Raw genomic sequence first — 25,371 nt, 5'->3', positions numbered from 1 at the left:
CGTCGATGGAGAGAACATGGGTGGTCCACGACGACGGGAGTCTGACGAGCGCAACGTTAACCGGCAACGCTCTGTTTCTCTTCTCTGCCTCTCTTGCTCTCTCTCTCTCTCTCTCTCTGTCTCTCTCTCTCTCTCTCTCTCTCTCTCTCTCTTTGGTGGCATTGTTCGTTCAACCTACGGGGTCCCGCATGTCCAGTTCACGCGTGATAACACGGCATTCATACGTGAAGAGCCAATGTTACGCTATTTACCGTTGCGCTGGAACGGGTATTGGAGCTGCACCTGCATTTCGACGATGTTACGCGTCCATCCCTTCGTCCCTTCGGTAGGGTACGTTCGCGCGATACAAGCATAGGGTACGTTTATAGGGTACGTCCATAGGGTATGTCCATACGGTTTACGCACCGCGAACCGCCATTGTCTGTGACACCAATGTGTACATAGAAATGGTAGAGACCGAAAATTTTGTCGATCGAACGACGATTCTTCGCTCAGTTGGAACTTTCGCCTATTGAGTCACGAGACCCGTTACTTTATGGATATACGCTTCTCTTTTCCTTCGTTCACCCATACACGGAGTTTAAATTAAAGCGATAGTCAGTAACTACTAATAGAAAATAAATGCGAAACACAAAGACGATGAAATAAATAGTTGGACGACAGATTTCTTTCTCTTTTTTCTAACCAAAGAAACATTTTTCCGCTATCTCCCTCGTCGATTATAATGATGATGATGATGATAATAATAATAATAATAATAATAATAATAATAATAATAACAATAATAATAATAATAGTAATAATAATAATAATAATAATAATAACAAGAAAAATAACAAAAAAACAGTCGAAGTGTAAGAAAAGGGGAGAACACGCTGACGACAATCGCGGACAATTGATCGTTAGAAAAGAACATTTCCATCGTGGAGGGTCCAAGGATCGAAACGTTCGCGTAGGTGCTTTTGGCATTCGCTTCGGCGCGCATCGCGGGGCGAACGCGTCGAACGAGGCGAACGGGCTGGAAGGGATGGACTGGAAAGGGGGTGTACGTTGGACAATGGAGGGACTAACAAAGCCCAGCGTGAGGCGAGCGTCGAGACAATACGCCATGGCTCCGAGCACCCCCGTCGAGATCCCTAAATCAACGTTCACCGTATAATAAAATACTATCACGCCGGCGAGGACTTTAATGAATAACGATTTTCTTTCCGAGAAGAATTCTCTCACTTTTCTTTTTTATACTCATACGATCTCCTCGATCTTCTCATATCCCGTCGATCCTTCGAAATATTATCGCATTTTTCTTTATTTTCTTTTTCCTTTCTTATTATCTTTTTTTATTTTTTTATTTTTTATTTTTTTTTTTTTTTCTTTTTTTCTTCTAAAAACGCGTTATTTTCTTCGTTTATGCATGTTCATAAAAGTTGAGCGCGTCGAGCTTATCGCTTCTACTTTCTTTAACAAGACTTTCATTAGGCAATAATCGTTAAAGAGCGACGAAAGAGCTGCCCCGATGGGTACTTTTACCAGCTTCCTGCCGATCGTAAACGCTCCGCTGGTAACTCGAACTTTGATGTTTGATGGCATTAGACGAAAGACAGTCGCAGTCTAAGCAAATAAGATACTTTCATAAAATCCCGGAAAAGCGTTGACTAATTGTAAGCTAAAGAGTACACGAGAAATGAACATAAAATCATAAACGTTTTATCATAGTTCAATTATTATACATACAGTTATAGGTACGCATCCTATAAGTTTACATGTAGATAGAGTTATTTACGTATTAAAAATTCCTATATCTATTACTCTTCAATGATACAATATTTACTTGGTGAATTATACGGAATGATAAAGATTTAATTAAGACGTTGGATTTATTTCTTTCTTCGCGTTTTATAAGTTTCTATGAGATTCGATGATCCTATTATATTAGATGTTACCATTCATGTCAAAGTAATAATCTCGATTTTCGAATTGCATAACGGATCCTGAGTTGTCATTGTTTCATATATGGAACAACGACCGGTCAGATTAATGCATACCACCCTATTGGTTTAATATATATAGTTCAAACGAGAATGCATGGTTTTGAGAGATAAAGGGAAGCCTGTAACAGTCAAGAGTAAGCAGCACTTAACTGAGTAACCAGTACTTAACGAAGAACGTTGACGTAGCGTAACGGAATAATTCGAAATGAAGTACGAAATAATACGTATTAACGATCTATTAAGCAATCGTCTTTCATTATATGAAAGGACAATATCGTTAACGAGAAAGTCCGAAAGAATTACGAGAACGATTCGTTCTCCCAATAGAAAAGGATCTCTTTCAACGTTTCCTTCGAACGGTCGACTCCCACGACTTTACGAGAAGAGCTATATACTTGATCCTTTGAGTGGACGAACATTCGTACTCTGTCAGATCCATGATGAAATGAAAGCGAATCGGCTTTGTCAAAAAGGATTCCATGGAATTCGAATTAAAAACGAAATGTCACGAGAATTTTCGAGCACCAAATGGTTGCCTTCGACGCTATTGACTTTATCGGGTATAGGACGAACGAGGAAATGTTTCAGGAGAGCTTAAAACGGTGTCCCGTGCTTGGAATATTAATGCGTGCGTGTTGCAGCATTATACGAATTCAAGAAATTGCTGGGACACGACACACGTCAACGTTCTAATGGGAAACATGGGCGATACGTATACACATATACATAGCTACTTATGTAAATGCGTGGATACATATGCAAGGCTGTACCTTGTTCAACTCTCACACGCTAACTCATTTTATATACGAAATACCTATTACGTCGTGCATGTATACTATATATAATAATATTTACGTTGCCGTCGTAATATCTCCAGAAGTGTTATAAGGTGTTGGAGACATATAAGAAAATTCTATCGACGAAATCTCATTAAAGAAGGAATCCGGTTGATGGATTTGGAAATACCTCGTACGCGCAGCTTCCATCAACATGATTGTCGCACTGGGAGTTGAGCGGGTGAATATACCGAGCCAAGTCTTCGCATGATATCGGTGTCACCGTGTTTTCGTTCGCTCAAAAGAGAAAGACACGGAAGGAGGAGAAACGAGCTTTGGTACAAGGGAAGAGAAAAGATGTCGGCCGAGTAAAAAGCCGAAGAAAAAAGGTCGACGGATGAAGGGCAGGCAAATTGACGTAAAAATAGAAGATCCCGTAGAATGTAATAAAAAAAAAAAGAGAGACAGAGAATAAAGGCCAGTACCATGAGGCGAAAACATGTTCATAAAAAAGAAAGAGAGAGAGAGAGAGAGAGAGAGAGAGAGAGAGAGAGAGAGAGAGAGAGAGAGAGAGAGAAAAAAAATAAAAAGAAAAAAGGAAAGAAATCTTGCCACCCGCTTTTCTTTTCATAACGGATGAAACGATATTCAATAGAACGATAGAAGAGGTGAGACATTTAAATGAACTGATCTAAACATCTTTATTGTTTATGAATTAATTTTATCATGAATAAATTTTCATTCTATATTTATAATTAATCGAGATAATTAAGTGTTTTAATTTAAATGCTCGACAGTAAAAAAATATTTGAAAAAAGAGTACCATCGTAAAATTGTTTTAACTTTGTATAATAAGTAAAACAAAAACAAATATATACATTTATTTCTTTATATGCACTGTGTCGAAATCACGAGTAAAGCGTACGTAATTCAGTTAGAGGCCTATACAGGAAACGGGAACGGAGTCGTGTGCCATAGAAATGAATGAGATTGTTCCATATAGTCATGAATGACGCTTACTATTACTATCTACCACTACTAACATATTACTCTCTCACTACACGAGCACGCTTTAAGCCTCATCTTAGCTGGATATCGTACAACGACAAAATCGTACGACCGATGTTGGTTGGTCGGACACAATGAAGAGCGTATCCATATACGACCGATACTATTTACGACCGATTAATCCTCCATATACTGTGTCGGAGTCCGACCGGACTTATTGTCTCGAAAGCGATAACGCACACAGTAACGAAACTGCCTACGTAGATAGACGTAAACGATAAAACGACGCGATCTATTTCGCATCGCACTATCATAAATCCGCAGCGGAAAATATGGGAATAAAAGAACACGATTTAGTTTCTTCACTTTGAGAAAGAAAGACGGTGAGGTCGAATTCGTGTGACCATCTCAATGTTTGGTATGATGTTCGTAAAGAGTTTGAGTTATCATCGATATATGTTTAGTAATGAAATATTGACGTGAATCAGAATGATTTCTGCAAAAGATTGTAATATTTTCTCTGTCACATCGACATGTCGAAATTCAAACATTACGACCGATAAATATAACATTATCATATTGAATTTGGATGAGATCATAGAATGATCTATTTGTTGTTGTACGATATCCAGCAAAGATTAGGTCTTAGGAGGAAAAGAGCGCACTTGACGCAACGAATATCGTATTACGATGTAAACAAAGAAAGTGTTGACCTCGGCGTGCAGGTGTCCTTGAGGATAAACGAGTAACGGAGCATTCTACATTGACGCTGGTCGAGTGGTGGTCGTTGAGATGGGAAGGCTGATGGCACGAGTCATACTGGATAGAAGGGGAAAGGAAAAGAGAGAGAGAGAGAGAGAGAGAGAGAGAGAGAGAGAGAGAGAGAGAGAGAGAGAGAGAGAGAGAGAGAGAGAGAGAGAGAGAGAGAGTAAGAGGAAGTTAAACGAGCGAGGGGAATGTCGACGAAAGAGAACGAGTGAAAGGAAAAGAGAAAGAGAATGAGCAAAATAGAGGGTTCACGTACTACGCTTCCGTATGTTTGATATTATCTAAAGAAGTTACTCAACATTATCGACCGTACTTTCTTTGTATGTCAATTTTTTCATGTTAACATATACATTACTCGTTGAGTATATTACATTCAATGCATTATACGTTTTCGACAATGCAAACATTTTTTATAAAATAACTTAACGAAAGAGTTAAATCGATTGGTCGAATGGTCATATAGAAGATCCAAATGTGATGCTTGCAAAAGAGCCAGAAAATTGGATACGTGACGTATGTAAAAGGCAGAGCCACGAATGTAGATTTTCAAGCGAATTCCCCTCGTATTCCTCCTTGATACCTGGCATTCCTGAATTTAGAACGAAGCTTACAGTATAGCGTACCTATCACAAACTTCAACGGCGAGCGGAGTGCACTCTCCATTGTTTGACTTGTTGGGCCAGTAATAACAGAAGTTAAACCTCCCGGTATAACAACTGCCGTATAGAATTCACAGTAGCTTCACTCGCAGTTCCTACGCACTGACAACTTACGAATGCGTTTCATCGATTTTAAACCGACCATTGTCTGAATTCTACGCAAATCAGGACTGTTCAGAAAAGATAGAGAACATCGAAAATCGTACAATCGAATTTTTATTGCGGATTTCGAATGCATTTCCATGATTAAATTAAAAATGTATCTATAAATATTTTTCGACAAATAAAAATAAAGAAGAAATTTATAATAATTAAAGAAATTAAAGTAACGTGATTCGAAAAACGAACTACAAATACATGAAATATAGATATACAATCCTTAATAACGTTTAATACACGATATACGGCGAGTGTAAAAGGGTACTAGTAATAAGGATAAAGACGGATGTAGCTTGTTAGGGGATGAATGAAAGTTGTCAAGAAGGTCCAATTAATGTCAACTCTTCGAGCTAAGCTTACTATAGTTTACAACCAATTCTAACTATTCCAATTCCCTCTCTACGCTTGTATATCCGAACTTTTTATACCTTTCGATGAAATCCAACTTCTTTTTATTTTTAAAAAATCATTATCACTCAATGATCCACATTCTTTCTGATATATTACCTATGTTTTTATCGTGAATTAAAAAGCTTATCGTAATTATCGATATTATCGTAATTATTGATATTATATCTCTTCATTATAACATTAATGATAATATTTTTTCGATGCCCTTATCAATAATAAGTATAATTCCGAATGAATAACTATAAACGTTCAGAGAAAGCAAAGAGATATCTAAGACATTTAGTTCTAACGATATTGGCAAGAAGCAAGATTCTCTGCTCGTGAGAAATCGTCTCGCGAATGGAAGGAAGGTCTTTACGATCTCGCTGAGTCAGACAGGACGCATAAACGAGATGGGCGGTACCCAACAAGCAGATATACTACCTTCCTCCCTTAAATCCTATACTAACAAAGGGTGAGAGAGAGAGAGAAAGACAAACGGATAAAGAAGAAGAGGATGAGCATAAAGAAGGCCAGAAAAAACATTGACGAAGAAAAAAAGAAGGACAGGGTGGAGACATTTCAATGCATATCGTAAAAAAAAAAAAAAAGAAAAAAATGTTCTTGCGTGCAAGTACCAGATGGACCAAAAATACATAAAACACGGGGACACTCGAATGATACGTAAGCAGTTTCTTCCAAGCATTTTATCGATCGACTGCATGCTATTTCTTCGAAATTACTCCACGTGTGGTTTATTTTACTGGTGTAAGCGTATAAAAAAAAAAGCATAAAAAAGAAAAGAAAAAAAAATAAAAAATAAAAGAGTCAGAGACACGCTCGATCGTTTTTCCAATTGGCACCGAAGAAAAAAAAAATACAAAGGAAAGAAAGGAAAGGGGGAAAAAATATCGTATACCTGCCTCTGGATTAATTTCCATTTTACTGAATGCGAGCTCCGAGCTCGTCCATCCCGAGTTACGTTTAATCGTTCCAATTCCGCTTCAGCCTGCTATCTAACCACCGCGGCGAAAGAATTTATCGGCATACCACGATGCCCACAACTAAATTTGTGTTCACGTTTGGCCATATAAATGCGGCGATGCAGCCACCCTTTTGTTGGCCTACAGAATAATATATAGGAGCGCGTGCTCGCGTGCGTCCATACAAGGTAGATGCTATACGTTGATGATATCTGCTTGTGGATCATTTACATATTCCGTGTAAAGTGCACGAGCACGCACGCGCGCAAAGCATACGTATTATCGGACGATTTCCTCGATGCGGGAGAAACAACTATCGTCGCGCATCGTTTTGCGATGGGTATCGTGAACAATTGAAAAGAAAAAAGACAGGAGAGGATGATCGATATTAGAAAATCGACAATAAAGATAAATGATCAACGAGATGTATATCGGATGGATCAAAAAATGTTTGGATGTAATCAAATATCTCGTAAATGATGTAATTTTAAAAAGAAAGTTTCAAAGAGAAATTGTAAAGTTTACGAAGACACATTGAACAATAATATCGATTTGATCTTTGGTAGTATTACTGAAATGAGGTCAAGATAAACTTAATTTCTTTTTAATGGAATTAATTTCTTTTAATGGAATTAATTTCTTTTAATGGAATTAATTCCTTCTTAATGGTTTGCATATTATTATAGCTGAATTTATAAAATCAAACTTCGAAATATAGACATCACGACAACATTAAGTGGCATTAATTAATTCCGAAACGTTGAAAAATGTTAATAACAATTTTTATGATCGACTGGATCACTATCAAACTGTACAAGTACAACAGTTCAAACATTTATTAGTGTAAATGCATATTCATTCAAGCAATCACTCATTCGATTTTTTACATACATACGTGTACGCTCACATACACATGAAATGTACGTAAGTGTGCAATCTTCACAAGGTACACTTTGTATAAACTTCATGCCATTGGTATTTGAAATTTCTCAAGCAATAATTCGAAAAATATTTAATGAAATTGAAATTTATTATATACTTTAATTTATTTGATTAATATTTTTATTAATTAATGATAAATAATTGTAATCAGTATAAGTAAATGACATAATTAAATGGCAAAATTACGTTAGACTTGTATCATTTATATTACGTACCGACACTTTATTATAAATATTGAACATTTATTTAAAATACTCATTAAATGTTTAAAAATACTGACTCAATAAATAGGAATCCTTATTATATCATAATGAAAAGATCTTGACGTTAACTACAATACTATGTAATAAATTGTAGGAGATTTCATTAAACTTGGTAATACCTAAACTTGGTAATGCCACCAAACATCAAATGGATATTATCATTCAATTTGATTTTAACGTTATAACTTTGGCCTGAAATTTTCTTTTCAAAATTGCATTGTTTACAAAATATCTGGACTATATCTGGATTTTTGGTCCGCCTATATATGTATGTATTTATTTTATATTATTGTATTATTATTCATTGATCAGAAAGTCTTATTCAATACGAATTTCGATCGCTGATATTATCATCACAGTGATTTTTAAGGTAAATATAGCTCCGTTTAACGTTGGTATGTTACAAGTTATAGAATAATATTATGCACCATTATATCGGTGTGACATCCATTATGTTATCCAACATTTATGAAATGTTTGAAATATATACATGATATTCTATTCAGCGTTATCTAACAAGCATGCATTTTTTTTTTTTTTTTATATAAAAGCAAAAACATAGAAAAAGTAAAATGAAAAAGCCACTGAGAAAACATTTACTTAGAATTATTTCTTTTTTTTTTTTTTTTTTTTTTTATTATTTTTGTTTTATTTTTTTATTTTTCTTCTTCTTTTTTTTTTTTTAAGAAACACGTAATACGATAGCGTCTTCCTCGGTCTACTGCTTTTTAAAAAAACACATCAGTATTCGTTCTCAACATTCGCCTCTTGCGGAACATAAACGCGCGGAAAAGTGCATCCGACGTAACACACGCAAGTACTCTCTCTAACTCCTTTACACACATATCTTCGGACACATGCAACCACGTACAGGAAAGTTAGCAAGCGTGAAATTCAAGGGACACGACAGCAACGTCCCCTCGAGTTGAAGCTTCCCACCGCTATCGGCCTTGGCTCCTCGTATCTTAGAAATCTCGGTCTCTACTTAGCATTTATCTCTGGAATTAGGTTAGAACCGAGAATTCTCTCTCTCTCTCCCTTTCTCTCTCTCTCTCTCTCTCTCTCTCTCTCTCTCTCTCTCTCTCTCTCTCTCTCTCTCTCTCTCTCTCTCTCTCATACACACACTCACTCACTTACTCTCACTTACTCTCTACTTTAACTTGGTTTTTCCTTTACCTTTTTCTTACCCTATGAGAAAACTTGAAATGAGCATAAACCCCTCGACCTTCTAAAATTCGTACATAAGTGAACGCCCTTTTATTTTTCAAACTTTACTTCGCCTGAGTAAAGTCTACAGAAGTATTCGAAACAAAATCTAGAATACTTTGTTCTAACTACGCGTAAAGAGACGGCGTGTGAGAACATCAAAATAAATAATTCGCAAGTGCGTAACGATAATACTTGGAAACCACGTTTTCGAGTTTCCACTTCGCCTTTGAGAAGCCAAACTACTATTATATTCTTTGAATTACGAGAGTGTATATACGAGAAGAGCACGCTGTAATCTAAAAGTTCGTTGTATCGCGCTACTTATAGCGAGTACCTCGTTTTACTCATCAACTATGCGAAAACTGCGATTAAGTCGGTAAGAGAAAACGGAAAATGCCCTAGTGCAAGAAAGAGAAACTGGCGGAAGAAACGTATGAGTTCCTTACACCTCTGGGACCAAAGTTTAATTCGGTAAACGCATAAAAAGTTTAACCAAGAACGTAGAAGATAATATTATGCGGTTGAAAGTTGGATATCAGGCAAGGACGATGCAAATTGAAGGGACTGAGAGGAGCAGAAAATTGAAGATGAATTCCAAGACTAAGGGAAATCCACATATACAGGATGGGCCATTTAAATCGGAACGCCTAAATATCTCCGTTATTTATGGTTATGTAAAAGAAATATTTAAGACTAAGTTACACTATTTGAAAGGGCATATGTAGCGGTAATATAATTGTTTTCCATGATTGTTTTTTTACGAGATTTCAAGCACAAAGGTATAAATTTTTAAACGGTATATTACAATTATTTTTTTACATGAATTAATTTCTCGTGCCATTCTGAATAAAAAAGTATTAGAGTACAATGTCGAAATGTTCACGAGATACTTTGAAAAAGTATATGATGATTCACGCAACTGTAAAAAGCTACATTTTTTTTACGCTATATCATCAGTGTAAATACATAGTCCACCTTGCATCATTCATATTTTTCGTCTAACATTTTGTTCTAAATTCAATCAAAGGAAAGATATAGTCCGTTACAATTGCGTGAATCATCAGATATTTTTTAAAAATACCTCATGAACTAATCATCTTTTAACATTGTACTCTAATAATTTTTTATTCAAAGTTCCACGAAGAATCTATTCATGGAAAAAAATCGTAGTATCATTTAAAAAAAAAAATTCTAATGATCTTGAAATTTCATAAAAAACGACCATGAAAAAAAAATTATCTTATTGCTACATATGCCCCTGCCAATAGTGTAACTGTATCCTAAGGACTTTTTTCCTAAATAGTTGTTCTATAAATAATGGAAATATAAAAGGTGTTTCAATTTAAATGCCCTATCCTATATACGCGATGAAAATTAACGAATGTTATGGCGCATTCTCATGAGAACCATGACTAGAACATTGAAATACATTCTTATATTTACATACTTCTTAATAAATATATTTATATATTTCGTCTAGACAATGAGTAGATGGATGATTTCCACAATACTCGGAAGATGCTAATGTAATTATCGCGAACATACATAACTATAAAATTAAATAAGAGAGAAAAAATTATATAAAATTACAAGTTGTATATGCGTTAAAAGTAATTTCAAAATTCTTATTTTCTTGGTTAGAAAATGTCAACGTACGATCACATAGACCTCCCTATACTATAATAGACATTGACGTTGGTAACAGCTGTTTTCTCCCCGAAAAAGTAAACGAAAAAAGAATGAGGGAGAAAGCTACGTCTGTGTCAGCTGTATTTTATGCGTCCGCATTAACATAGAAAATACAAATCGTAGCGACTTGCATCTCTCTGTCTCCAAGGATTCTAACGATTATGCAAGCATTTCCGCGCACGAATTACTACAACAAATTGTGGAGTACAGATCTATAGCGATGGCACCTTCTCTTCCATTTCTAGTAACCTTCGTGCTTTCTTTTAACATAAACATAAAGATAGAAGGAAATAGCGAAGAAAATCTGGAAAACTCGTTACGTCAAGAGCTATGCGCTCTTTCGTTCCAGTGGTACGATGTTTAAACGTCTCTTTCGATCTTTGTATTCTTATCGCCTCGTTCGATCATTAAGAACGAAGTAGCAGAAAAGGCGAAGATAAATCTTGCGGAAGGGTCGAACTCTATGAGAGTAGAATAATAGCCGATATCCACAAAAGTTCTCCAATTCCAATATCTATAACCTCTCTTTCTCTCTCTCTCTCTCTCTCTCTCTCTCTCTCTCTCTCTCTCTTTATCTATCTATCTATCTATCTATCTATCTATCTCTCTTTTATAAATAGCTTTAATCATTGTCTGAACGTTATATATTCACGGACTTAAATTTGATACGTGTAATTGATTCAATTCTTACAAAAATACCGGTAAAACCTCAATCAGATTATATACGTTCGCAACTCTAAATAAATGAGAAAAACTTTCAAACTAGTAATCCAATTCAAAGTGCATCACCGATACCACAGCAGCGTATTCTAGTCTCCATAATGCCTTAACTTCCGTTTAGATTTTCGAAAGCAAGAAATCGCGTTTCAAATAAAATACTTCGTCCGTCGATTTCCTCTTGGGATCTCTTCACTCGGCGCATTTAGAGAATAAGGGAGGAGCGACGAGAATGGAAAATGGAAAGAGAAAAGGGGAGACAGTGGATGGGAATATCGCGAATCGATAAGAAATCACGGCCCGGCCGCTCGCCCGAATATTTCTGCATTTGCATGCAATTTTCGAGCTGTTCCGCGTGAACAGAAAAGAGGAATGAATTTACGATTCGATTAAACGCGTATGGCCCTCTCGTTTCCCCGATTCCCACCTCACCGTCTATATTCCAACGAAGAGAAATCTGCAAAACGATTGGCCGATTGCCTCGACAACGATTCGCGAGAAACTATTGGTCGATTTTGCAGAGGCGCCGGCGACAACCGCGAGAAAATTAATTTAGAACGCTGACGTGATCGATTCTTTTCATTCGTTCCTCGCATATCGGATTTACCGTGCTATCGTGCATTGTAAACCTCGCGATAGGCGCATTTGCTATTGAGATACCTATTCCTCGTACTCGTGAATCGATCAAGAGTGAATGACATGAAAAACCAGAGATCAATTGATTGTCGTGTGAATAAATGTATTATGTATATCTGCACCCGGAATAGAAGGACGTCAAAATTGAACAGAGAAATGAAAGAAAGATAAAGTTGGGATAGACCGAGAACGAAGAAAGAAAGGTAGGAAAAGAAATCTAGTGGTAAAGCTGCGGATAAGAGTCTGCGGTACTGCCTTTGAAAGAATGGCGAACTAAAAGACTTAACGAAGAGAGAAAGAGAAAGAAAGTGAGAGAGAGAGAGAGAGAGAGAGAGAGAGAGAGAGATGAGGGAAAAAACGGAGAAAGAAGGAAAAAGAGTTAGTGAAAGAAGGGAAAAAAAAGGAAACGTAGACATAAAGTAAAAAAGGAGGGAGGACGGTAAGGGTAGTTTCTTTCGGATCGAATCGATCCGCAAAACTTTCTAGCTCCCTAACGATTGCGGGTACTTCTCCGTGACGAAGGTGTGCTGCTTCTGCCGTGGTATATAAGCTACGAAAAAGAAGAAGCGAAAGAGAATGAAAGAAAGGAATAAATGGAGGTGGGGGAAACAGGGTAAAGAGGAATCGGAGTCCGCGCAAACTTGACCGTACCGAAAAATTGGACGGCTTGTTCGGAACGCTTACGAGTTCTGAACGTGTGCGGATTACGAACGGTTTGGTTCGTACACACAGGTCTTCAGGACGCATTCAGCCGCACGAACATTCATATACGTACACACGTACAAGGTCGACGAGGTCACAGTCGAAACGTGCACGGCAAATGGAACCAAGAACGTCGAGATCGAGCTCTGATATGAATTTAAAACTTCTTCGGAAAACACAAAAGGTGCAGCTACTGAGAACGACAAACTTGAGAAGAGGAACTAGTCCGCTATCGATCGTTTTATGATTTTGACCCATATTCAGATTTTATTTCAGACCAGGTATAATAGATTAGTTTTACCGATTATGTTCGAACTATTATTAGAAAGCTCAGAAACACGTTGAAAGGATACGAGCAAAGATAGAAAATAGAAAAAGTTTGAAGTTGTGAACGTCCAATTAAACGCGCTGACGTTAATCCGACCGAGAGAGAGGATACATGTTTCAATACGAGTAACAAGAACATGAGAATCAACGATGGACCGGAGAACATCCTCGACAGAGCTAACCGGACGAAGATCGGCTTATCCGTAAACTCTGAAAGCTCGATTGGCTCTTTCTCGTATAGGAATGAGAAGACACGAGCTTCTCTCATCTGCAGTGCAATGAATTTCGATCCGATTGCGCGCGCACAGATCGAAAACAAAGAGAAAGCGACGAACAATTGCAAGCTTTATACAACATTAATTGTTCGTCAACCGAAAAATTAATTACAATAATATACCAGAATGAAGCATTTAAACGAATTAAGATTAATGCGTTCGATCGTTCAAAAAATTCATGTCGAATTATCTACGATTCGTAAGATCGTTTGTAAAAAAATACTCGAGAACTCGGCACCATCTTCGATTCTTCTTTGTGGTAAATAGGAAAAACGTGAGATAAATCGAAGGTGAGGCTGAAAAGAAAACACGAGGGAAAAGATAGAGATGAGGACGATATAGAAAACGTGGAAGAACAGTCGAATAGTGTAAAATCTAAGGAAAAGTGAATCCTTCGTAAGCCATATCTTCGTCTTCCTTTCGTCTCCTTCGAATCTTCACGAGGTCGTCCAAGAAGAGGAAAGAGAGAACCTTTCTTCTCTCTCTCTCTTTCTCTCCTCCCTCTCTTTCTCTCGTTTACTTTGATCCCTTCAGGAGACCCGTTCGTGCCATCCGCTTTCACGTTCTGTAACTCCGCGATCGCACCTACCCTTCTTAGCATCGGGCTCTACGAGAAGACTCGTCGTCTATCTCGCGCCTTGTTCCTTGCTCCCATCTTCCAACTCATCCCCCTATATTTCAGCGGGCAGCATCGTCGATGATGGTGGTGGTGGTGGTGGAGGTGATGGTAGCTATAGCTTGTACCCTACGTTGGCGAGAGCGACGGGGATTATGGAAGTTTCCTTGCTGCGAAGGTAAAGCTCTGAGCTTCCACCTTTCTACCCTTCCTCCTACCCTTCGCCGTCAGCCTTCAACTCACTCACCCCATCCCCGTTAGTCCTCGTTGAACCCTGCTAGAAAAGGAAACTCACCGAACGCTCAAACGAGCTGAAACTACGCGGATCCATTATTCCCTTTAGATTCTCGCTCCTTCTGTCGGATGTACTGCGCACACGAATCAAAGATGCACTTACGTGCTATTCTATCTACTTCCTCATTCTTTCTCTTTCTCTTTTTCTTTCGGTCGTCATCGTGGACAAGAAAAGCAACTCGATCGCATTTAAGCTCGAAAATTGCGGGAGCAAAGCTAAAGGTGCGTTCTTATGTATACGTAAAGATAAACATAAAGTACGAAGCTTTGCGGAGCCTTGTGTGCGAAGCTTAAACTTTGTTTGAAGAAATGGAAATATTTTTAGAAAGAAAAAGGGGAAACGTCAGTCAAACGTAAGAATAAGGTTAAATAACGCGATATGAAATATATATATATATATATATATATATGATTTCTTGCATGTAAAGATAAAAAAATCGTATAATATTAATTATCATAAAGAGTCACGAAATATAAGTAAAAAAAAAAGGAGAGAAAAAGTTGACTGTTTCGAAGGAATAATTTTATAGCAACCCGTCAGCCGTGAAAATCGAAGAAGCCAAAGTACAAATAGTCAGTTGATTGTGTCCACCCATTTCCGCTCACATATCGTTATATTACAAGAGTGAAAGATAGTAGACAATATGGTCAACAATCGAGAGTATAAAAACACGAGAATAGAGCGCACCTGTATATAACGGCAAGGCTTTAAGTACCTACGGAATTGAGAAGAAACGAGTCCAGATGTTATTGGTCGGTCGAGATATACGCGAATATATCGAAAGTCCTCTCGAGTGCTAGTACTTCGAGATATCGTCGATATCGATGGTAGTATTGAAGATGGCACGGGATACGGATACGGATGTAGCCAGACGTATCAAGGATATGCGAAGGAGAAAACGCTGAAAAAGAGATGGAAAGAAAGACTCAGACTCCAGAGCGGTTTCCAATGCATGATACTTTCGATAGAGTTACCCTCCCATATGAAGACGTATACAGCATATATAAATACACGTTCATGTATTTGCGGTTGTATACAGTGGTGACGGTCCTCGTGATGCAGTCGCTTTTCGATACAAAGTAAAAATAAAAGAAAAAAAGGGAGAATGCATCAACGACGTTTCTCCTAAAACAATGGATTTCTAAAATGACGGCGCATAAAGAAAACGGAACCATGGAAGATGAAAGATAGAAGTCGCTCCCGTGGCATTACTTTTTATTGTTGAAAGTATCGCTATTGATCTTCCTTCCAGAAAATTCTCTTTCTCCGTAATTATCGATCGACGTTGGTATATAAAGGACGAATTTCTTTCTTTTTTATTATTGTTGTTCTTGTTGTTGTTATTGTTGTTGTTATTGTTGTTGTTGCTGTAATACGTATTCCACGGAAAAAGTAAGACGTAAAATCGAATGATTTGCATTCACGAGAAAAGAAAATTCCAGGATAATGGATCGAAAGGGAAGAAAACGGAAAGAGAGGATGGACTAGGAAAGAATAAAAAGAAGCTCGGATGACGTAGAAAGAGAAAGGAAAGAAAAAAAAGAAAAAAAGAATTAGAGCGAAGGAGAGAAAAAAGCGAAACGGTTAAAGGATCGTAGGATCTCTAAGGAGGAAAAAGGACAAAGAAGAGGTCGTAGACTTTTTAGGTTAATCGCTGCACGGTAAACGAGGCATCCGAGCGTTTCGCGCTCATAAAAAGGCCTCTCTATCTTGCCGGTTCGCTCGCTTCGTCATACCGTCTTATCCTAGGGGATTAATTTCTCCAAGTTTATGTTGTCGGAGAGGGTTGTCGCCAGGTAAATCCACCTGCACGAAATTTGCGTCCTAACGGAAAGCAAAAAAAAAAAAAAAAAAAAAAGGAAAAGAATAGAAAAGAAAAAAAAAAAAAAGAGAAACGAGATTTTGTTCCTTTTTACCTCTCGATTCGAACTCGTCGGTCTATCATGTAGGTACTACGTGTTCACATACGAAGGATGATCCTAGCTTTTCCTAGCTCGAGTATTCTTCATGCTGACGATCAAACGAGAAACAAAAGCTCGAACGTGGAAGCATGGAAAAGAAAAGAAAAGAACTAGAACTATTCTCATCGAATTCGGAACGTACATTGACAATTCGAAATAGTCATGGCAAAATCGAAAGAGAGAGAGAGGGGGAGAGAGAGGGAGAGAGAGAAACGGACGAAGTGAACCAAAAGAAAAAAGAAAAACGGCCAACTGATGAACGGTCGATGGAGCTTGTCCCAAAGGAACAAGGTACGCCGATATTGAGTTATTCGCTCGTAGCTATACCTCCGTTTTGTAGAGACTCGAGTGCCATTGGCCTTCTCTCTCTCTCTCTCTCTCTCTCTCTCTCTCTCTATCTCTCTCTCTCTCTCTCTTTATCTCTCTCTCCCTCTCTTTCCCCCTCTCTCTCTTCTCTGTATCTCTTTTTATCTCTCTTGCATTCTCACTCTATCTTCCTCTCTCACCTCTTCGCTTTGTTCACGAAACTCGCTTCTCCACGTCTCTGCCTGTTAGCCAAATGAATATCAGTGGCACCCTAGAGACGGAATTAACAACAATCGTGCTTCTCGTCCACGTACGTCCAACCGCAGACAAAACACGCGAATCCATAAAGGTAGCAAAAACTTATGTTTTCCAATTCGTCCGTTCGTTGGACAATACTTTTCCGATATACAATAAATATATCAGCAAACATATCTACCAAATATATGCAGCCAATATATCTTGTTCATCGCTGCTAAAAGTAGAAATTTTCTTTCTCGTAGTAAAGCCGTAATTGTTGCAAAAAATCACTTTCACAGAGAACAAGGTAATATCTTTTTTACTTACTTTTCTTCAATTCGTAAAGAATCGTTAAAATGAGAACGTACTTAAAATGACACCCAATAAAAATCATCGATTCAAGAATTGCGTATTCTTTCTCTTGCTCCTTCTTTCTTTCTCCTACTTATATCGTTTTTCCTTTCAAAAGGAGTCACGCAATCTCTATTTATTTCACAAAGGCTTATAGAATTGTGAAAAATTGGAAACTCCAGCTTTAAATAACAGGAAATAAACAAGACACATGATGCGCCGCGTTGCAACGACATAAAACCAGAAAGCTCGCCTGCAAAATAAGCTCATGGGTTGTTCACAACAATACGAGGGTGTTTATTTTAGTGGCCATATCCGAGGATACTCTTACATAGTTTCGACGCTCAGATAGTATCCGTACGCACGCACACACGTATGATATGTAAATATTTATGTGTATATATATATATATATATATATGTATATATATGTAGGTATATATATATGTATATATGCATATATATATGTAGGTATATGTATATGTATATATGTACATATAGTTACTTTTACATACGGTTATATGCGCCCAACGAGCGTACCAGCTTGTTGACGTTACTCTCGTGGTAGATCGATCGATACACGATGCGTGTAATAACACAAAAAAGAAAAAACTGTCTATGTTAACTGTAGTATCGTCGGAAAAATTAATATATTGCAATTTAGAAATGTAATTTTATTTTTCTTTCAACATTTGACGAGTGATTAAAAAACGATCCTTGTATAAATCGAACCTTTTCCATTATTGGAATACACGTAAACTCAAGGGAATCGATAAAAAGAGAAGTAACTTTTAAGGGTAACAAAAATCGTCTTTTTAAAACAACCCTGTGATACTAGGAATGGAAGAACGCAAAAAGACGAGTAGACAACTACATCGTGTGACTCTGTTTACGATTCGGGAGTTAATTTACGCGAAAGCTAAACGGCCGAGTACACGCGGCTACACTAGAGTATACAGTTGGATAAAGTACGAGCGCATGCAACGAGACTGTATCGCAGCTCCTCGTAAAACTTTTACGCGGCAACCTTTTTTTTCTGTTCTCTTCTGATTTTTCTTCTTTGCTCTTCTTCTCTTTCTCTCCCTCTCTCTCTCTCTCTCTCTCTCTCTCTCTCTCTCTCTATCTTTATCTCTATCTCTCTCTCTTTTTTTCTTTCTTTCTCTCTCTTACGAACATATATCTTTTTTTTTGTGAGAGCACTTGATTATTAAGCTTTATCATTCTCTCATTTTACTTATCCAGACGTCTCCTATCAATCGAACGATGAACGTAGAAGAAAAAAATTATCTAATGTAAGAAAGAAAAAAATCTTGCGAGATGAGGATTAAATCGACACACGTGCAGAAACTTGGTGACTTAAAGATAAAAGAAAATGGACGTAGAGTGAAAAAGAAGAACATGCGACTAATGTAAATGTGTGCAAGGCGGACCGAGCTGGAGTAGTTGCTTTTATAGAGAAAAACAGAAAGAGAGAGAGAGAGTGAGAGAGAAAAAGAGGGAGATAAAAAATGAGGTCAATCTGCGCCGGAGTAATCACGAATCAGAAGGAAGAATATGAAAGCCGCTCTTCGAAAGGTGAACATCGACCGGCGTCATCTTCCGCTTTTAAAATCCATCGATTCATTACCGCGCTTCGACGAACGATCGTCTTCAGTGCGTCCTACTTTTTCTTTCGATCGGTATCTCGTTACGAAGTACGCTTTGAATTTCGTTGGAAAATTAAAATCATACCGTGCATTTATATTTAGATATGATGACGTGATAGTTACTGTAATACTTTGCGAGGAATATTATTTCGCTCGACTTGCTTGATTTCAACGTTGAAATAAAAAAATAAAGAATACAAAAAAGTAAAAAAAACAAAATATGGATCGTCTGTGTTTTAAAGCCTCGTGTATGCAGAACTTATAATGAATCTTGTAACGTAACTTCATCATATATCTTCATTCCGAACAAGAATTCATATCGCTTTTTCATGAATCATAAAAAAAGAAAAAAAAATATAACGATCATGGCAATGACACGCATCTTATTCGTATCCACCTACGTATATACATAGAATGTGTTTCCTTGACGATGTTACGTGTCAGAATAAAATTTTCGATAAATATTTTGCATAAGAAAGAAGAGATAAATTGATGAGAAAAGAAATTAAAAGATATCGAAAAAATTTATTAGAAGTGTTACGTAAAAGCAGGTAATCGATTTACTGGAAATTGTTTAAAACTAGCTAGCTCGTAATCATGATCGATATAAAGCGTCGATTAGACGTATGAGTCATTTGTACAATATAAAAAATGCAAGATCGCAAAGGATAGTTTGCCGTGCATGGAACTTTTCAAGTCCTAGCATTCTTTTTCTTATGACGAGTAAGCACGCCACGAACGTTGACTACTCACGTACAACGATTATCCTTTCGTTTTTGCTCCATTATCGCTAAAACGCAGTCGTTTCACGGCCATTCGTTCGGTAAACGGTCTCATTACAATAATTCTATTTTAATAATGGAGTATTTAAAAGGATCATCTTAAAGTGCGAACTACGTAAGATAATTAATTTTTTGTTCATTCTTTTATGTTAATTAAAGTAACATGGCTGCATGTTCTTTAACTACGAAGAAAGAGAAATGATTTCTCTTAATGTATTATCGATTAACATTATTTTTTTTGTTTTCGTGAACTTAGGTTAAATGCGTATCTTAGTTTACGAATGACTTATTATTCGATGAACGAGAAAACAAGTGGCAGAAACTAAATAGCGTCGTATAAACTTATTTACAATAGTTTTCTTTCGCGTGGACGCTCGTAGCGATACGTCGTATCCCGAGCTACCGACAAAATCGATATCCATGCATTAACCATCGAATGGCTAAGTGGAAAAGCGCCGCGGATTATTGTATTAGTAATGAATGGGCCGTTACTTTATGCCGGGAGAGCTCGTTTAATAAACCAGGGAACTGCTGAGCGTAATAGACGACATACGTTGTTATTCCTTCATTTCTTTCTTTTTTTTCTACCCACTCAATATAATCAATCGTACGTAATATTGTACATGACTTTCTAGCGATCTCAAAATATACCGATAAACGGATAGAAAGTTCAATATCGTTAAACGTTTCTATATATCTACATTATAAAATCATTAGAAGTTAAAGAAGAGGTAATACGAATAGAGGAATAAAATTACGCCCTTTTCTTATTTAAATATCCTCTCCTATCGCAACGGTCTTAACGACTCTATCCTTTTCTGTCTTGGGAGACAATCGGCCGGTGTGAAAAGGCAAGATACAACCCTTGCAAAGAGATACGTGTTTAAGCTTTACGAAGCTCTCAAGAAAATTGGACATCCTCCGGAATGGGACGTAATTTTCTTCACTCGCAGGAGACAGATTGGTAATCGTCCTCCGTAAGATATAAAGCACGGTACGCCGTTTCGTCGTGTCAGCTACGCTGAGAGGAAGAAAAAGGATAAGAAAAATAAGAAAAAAAAAAAACAAGAAAGAAAGAAAGAGAAAGAAAAAAGAAAAAAGAAAAAAAGAAGAAAAAGAAAGAGGAGGAAAGGATAAGAAAGGAGTGAGAGCAGAAGAAAGGATGAAGGAGATCGGAAAAAGGGAAAGAAAAAAAGGAGAGAGAAAAGTTTGGCGAACGTTTGACGGTAGAAGGAAAAGAAATCAGAACGTGTTTTGAAAGGTCTTTGATAGAGAGACCACGCTAAATCACAGCTCGACGTGGACGTGAAAAAAAAAATGGGTGCAGGATATCGAGAGAACAAGCAATTCCATCAACGTCGAGTGAAATATAACGGCGCGAAACTCAAATTAAATATCTCATAATGCCGGTCACTCGTTCGTGTTTGTATAGGAGCACACGTGCAAATGTTTTACCGCGACGAAGGCTTTCTCTCTCTCTCTCTCTCTCCCTCTCTCTCTCTCTCTCTCTCTCTCTCTCTCTCTTCTCCCTCTATTTCTCTTTCTCTCACACTTTTCGACCTGGCTAACAGCCAAACTTTGCCAACACGCCAGGTTTGATGCCTAAAAAGGACCGTAAATTTATCTCTCAGCGCGTCCGCCGCTCTACATTTGGCTTCGCGCGGCGAATAATTAATAATTTTCGAGATTCACGATAGCAAGTGAAAGTATAATAAATCTTCGTCGTCGTCTTTATAACGCAAAAGACTTTTTTGTTAAAGATTCGACATGTATTAACATACACAAGATGTTAATAAGCGACTTTTTTTTTAAATCTACACGTTTACAATATTATGCCTCGTTCCTACCTATACAGTTAATTATCGGAAGTTATAACGCAATGGCGCATACGGCCGTTAGCAGCCCACCGCAGTTCGCTCATTTATAATAGAAACGTTATTAACGGTCGATCGTATCAGAAATGTTATCGGTAATCGGTACGCGATTACGCATTCGCGAACACACTCGCGCCAAACAAATCGTTTACGAGAACCGTGCAACCTTTTATACTAATTACGCGTTTATCGACGCGTCACGGCAATGGCGTCGAAAATAATCCGCAAAAATGAGATAAAGCGGTATTCCGCTTTACCCGTATTCGAATCGCTCGAAGAAACGAGCGTGCTAAATTGCCATCGTTCCGGATGCGAATTGATAGATTAAATCCTTCGATCATCCATCTATATCCATCTATCTATACAAAAATAAAGTGCAAATTTTTTCTTTTAAGCGCTATTCGAAAAATCTTCTCTTCAAAACATTATCTAAATTTATATATATATATATATATATATATATATATATATATATATATCTTATATATATAGGAACACATAAATGGAATTTGTTTTCTAAGCGAATCATTGTATCGATTCAATTGAAATCCGGAAACGATTATCGACGTAAAATTATGGAACGTTTGCGTTTGCGTTTGCATTTACGTCGATTCGCGGTAACAGAAATTTTCCAGAAACAATTGAGCTCGTAGAGCGTTTACTACGACGGATTTGCACATTCAATACAGTTACCATTCCGCGCGGTCACGGTCCTTTGCTCCAACCACCCACGCGAATTCGAATATCTGCTAAAATCAATCGATAGCGCAAACGAATCGCGTATCACGGTGTCGAATATGTGAACGTTGAAAACGTTTGTAAATGCAGCACGCCTTAAAAATGATTCTTCATGGAACTATCCTCGTTATTTTTAGTAAAACACAGCTGCCATGTCGTTTTCTCTCTCCTCTTTCAACCCAATGCGTCAAGGATATTCGACGATGTTTTACACGGATAAAATAAATCGTATTTTACGTTAAAAGAAATAGAAATATAGTTGAAACCCGTCGAAATGACAAACTGGTAATTTCGCTTCTGCCATGACTGTCCCAAATGATATATCGATAATCCCACTTACAATTAGAGCTTTTGAACAAATATGAAACTTCTAAAGTAACGGATGAGATAAAAATATATATTCCATGACTTTCATAGGTTTGTAGAATTAATGTAAAACTTACTGCGTATCGATTTACATACAACCACCTTTAACAACTTACTACACGCGCTACATTGTTTCTTCCTTTTCATTTGTTTCGATAGAATTGGTATTCCTATAATTTATGTATACGATACGCCTCCACTGATAATAAATTATACGCTCGTTAATTTGGGAAAAAGTGAATCGCAATTGCTTTGGTAGGAATATTATACACGAATAATTTTCTCGTTCAACCGCGAAGTAGGATCAATGAGTGGAAGGTGTGGTAAGTTAACGTACAATTCATTGGAAACAAATATTCTCGAAAATCGATAAATAATTTCAACGAAAAAAGTTTTGAATTATTATTTCGACTATGGCATCTTAATCATATACGATATCCAAGTAATCTTAAGAAATTTGAAATCCTTGTTCGATTGTTATATCGAGATGTCGTTCAATCACCAAAATTGTCGACAATTATGTCGCCGAAAACAATATACGTATAAGCCATAAGGCCAAAAGTATTTTCATCGACACTGTATCCATCAAGGATACAACTAATTTACCGGTTCATGTGAGCGAACAAAGTGGTCATGCATGGTAGAATCCCATCGTACCGTTAAAATAATAGATATAAATAAACGAACAAGCAAAGTGCCAAAACATTTTCTGGGCGCCTATATAATTCGTTTCAGTATTGTTAGATAAAATTGAGATGCCATCGACGAATTCAATAAAAGTAAAAAGTAGAACAAGTAAGAGGATAAAAGTAAAAAGGAAATAAAACCACAATAAATCGGACATCAACGTTCGCCGATAGCTCGTGTCAATGGCTTGTCTCGTTACTATTGCGGACCACGTGCGACCGAGTACCGTCACTCACAGAATAGAGTAAAAACATATTTCTATCGTCCGAAGGCTAATCGTCTAAATTTTACTGTCGGTTGCAAAGCCGTCGTCTTGACGCTTCGAACCTGTTTACCTATCTTATATATCCCTTCCTTCTACGAAGCTTTTAAAAGCTTTTACAACGTCTTTAAAAAGCTACAGAAGATTCGAACGATTCGAAGTTTCTGCTTGTCTCGGATTATAATCGAAATATCGAGAGAAATGATGGACATTCGTTACACGAATATTCGCATTTTAACAGTATGCGAATTTTAAACATTGATATACCACATGGCTAGCAAATATCGCTAACTATAAAAAAAAATACAAAAACAGAAAACACGAAACCGGATAACTTTCAAACGTGACATTATATTTGGATCGAATCGAAAAAAATCGTATCGCGTCTATCCGAGTGGAAGAAAGAAATGAGAAAAAGAGGAACAAAAAACGAAGAAAAATTTGGAGTAACGAATATCGGGAACGTGTTCGTTCATGATAAAACCGGAGCCGCGAGACGATGCGCGCTATTCGTAAAAATAGAGCGTCCTATTCTCGTCAGTGGCACGCGGTACATGTCATTCGAGTCGTTATCGCCCACGTTTTTCCACTTATTTAATAGTCTAGCTTTTCGAAAGAAAAAAAGATTCGAAGGAATATGAAGGATAAGAGAGAATATAGTAAGAAAGCGAGAAAATGAAGTCGATGAAAGTAAGGAAAGAAAGGATCGATGAAACGAAGACATTTCTAGAGTCTTGCCGTAGTATCTACGATAAAGTTTCGAGCAATAAATTGATATCGCAGCTGGCTGCGTTCTTTGGCAAGGAGAGTCCATTAGTCGCGGCATTTGGCATCTCCGCTTTCGAGCTCGGAGTGGCTCCAGACGTCATCGTAATTACACAAACCGACAGGGGGAAAAAAAAAAGAGAGAGGGAGAGAGAGAGAAAGAGAGAGAGAAAGAAAAAGAACGACATGCTGTAGTAGAAAAGCACTCAGGGTGCTATTTTTTGCAGGTTCCTATTTAGATCGGCGCAAGCGCTTTACGATAGAGTAACGAAAGCGGTGATACTCACCAAGGGAAAAGCGTGTCGGCGTAGGGTCCGAAGGAAGGGCACATTCCGAGGAGCGTGATATATATATATATATAGATATATATATATATATATATAGATATATATATATCGAAGCGAGCGTCGTCTTGTTCTTTTTAAGTCATTATTTAGCCGAAAGTATCCGATCGTTGTTGAAGGCGATGATACTATCGGTGGTGACTGCGATGACGATGGTGGTAGCGATGGTGATAGTTGGTGTTGGTGTTGGTGGTGGTGGTGGTGGTGGTGGTGGTGGTGATGGTGTGATGGTGGTGGTGGTGATGGTGGTGGTGGAGGCGTGGGACAAGAAAGTCGAGGTTAGGGGCGCGCGCGCGACAACGTGCGCATCTTCCAAGGCCGTTCCCAAGGCCGCTCCCAAGGACGCTACTTCAAGGCCGTTTCCGTGGGGGACTCGAGGAGACTTCCCGAGAGAGAAAGCGAGAGAATGAACAAGGGAGAAAGAGATGGATGGATAGACAGACGGATGAAGAGAGGGAGAGAAAGGAGAGCAAGGAAGAGAAAGAGAGACAAGAGAGAGAAACAGAGAAAGAGAGAGAGAGAGACAGAGAGAGAGAGAAAGAGAGAGAGAGAAAGAGAGAGAGAGAGAGAGAGAGAGAAAGAGAGAGAGAGAGAGAGAGAGAGAGAGAGAGAGAGAGAGAGAGAGAGAGAGAGAAAATCGGAGAACAGGAG

At 37.7% G+C, this 25,371-nt stretch overlaps 1 protein-coding gene across 4 annotated transcripts in view; it reads right to left on the bottom strand.

Moving 5' to 3' along the window:
- LOC124948123 overlaps window positions 1-25,371 on the bottom strand; it is a 309,114-nt gene that overhangs the window by 276,480 nt on the left and 7,263 nt on the right. Inside the window, exon 1 of one of the 4 annotated variants that reach the window (XM_047491345.1) lies at window positions 24,664-25,232. The exons of the other annotated variants lie outside the window; for them this stretch is intronic. Within the exon in view, the coding sequence (XP_047347301.1) occupies window positions 24,664-24,707 (44 nt within the window). The 5' untranslated portion in view covers window positions 24,708-25,232. Of the gene's footprint in view, window positions 1-24,663; window positions 25,233-25,371 lie in introns of those variants that run through there. 4 annotated transcript variants of the gene reach the window in all.

This window comes from Vespa velutina, chromosome 1 (genome assembly GCF_912470025.1).
Source record: "Vespa velutina chromosome 1, iVesVel2.1, whole genome shotgun sequence".
Taxonomy (NCBI): domain Eukaryota; kingdom Metazoa; phylum Arthropoda; class Insecta; order Hymenoptera; family Vespidae; genus Vespa; species Vespa velutina.
This window is presented reverse-complemented; position numbering and strand designations above follow the sequence as displayed.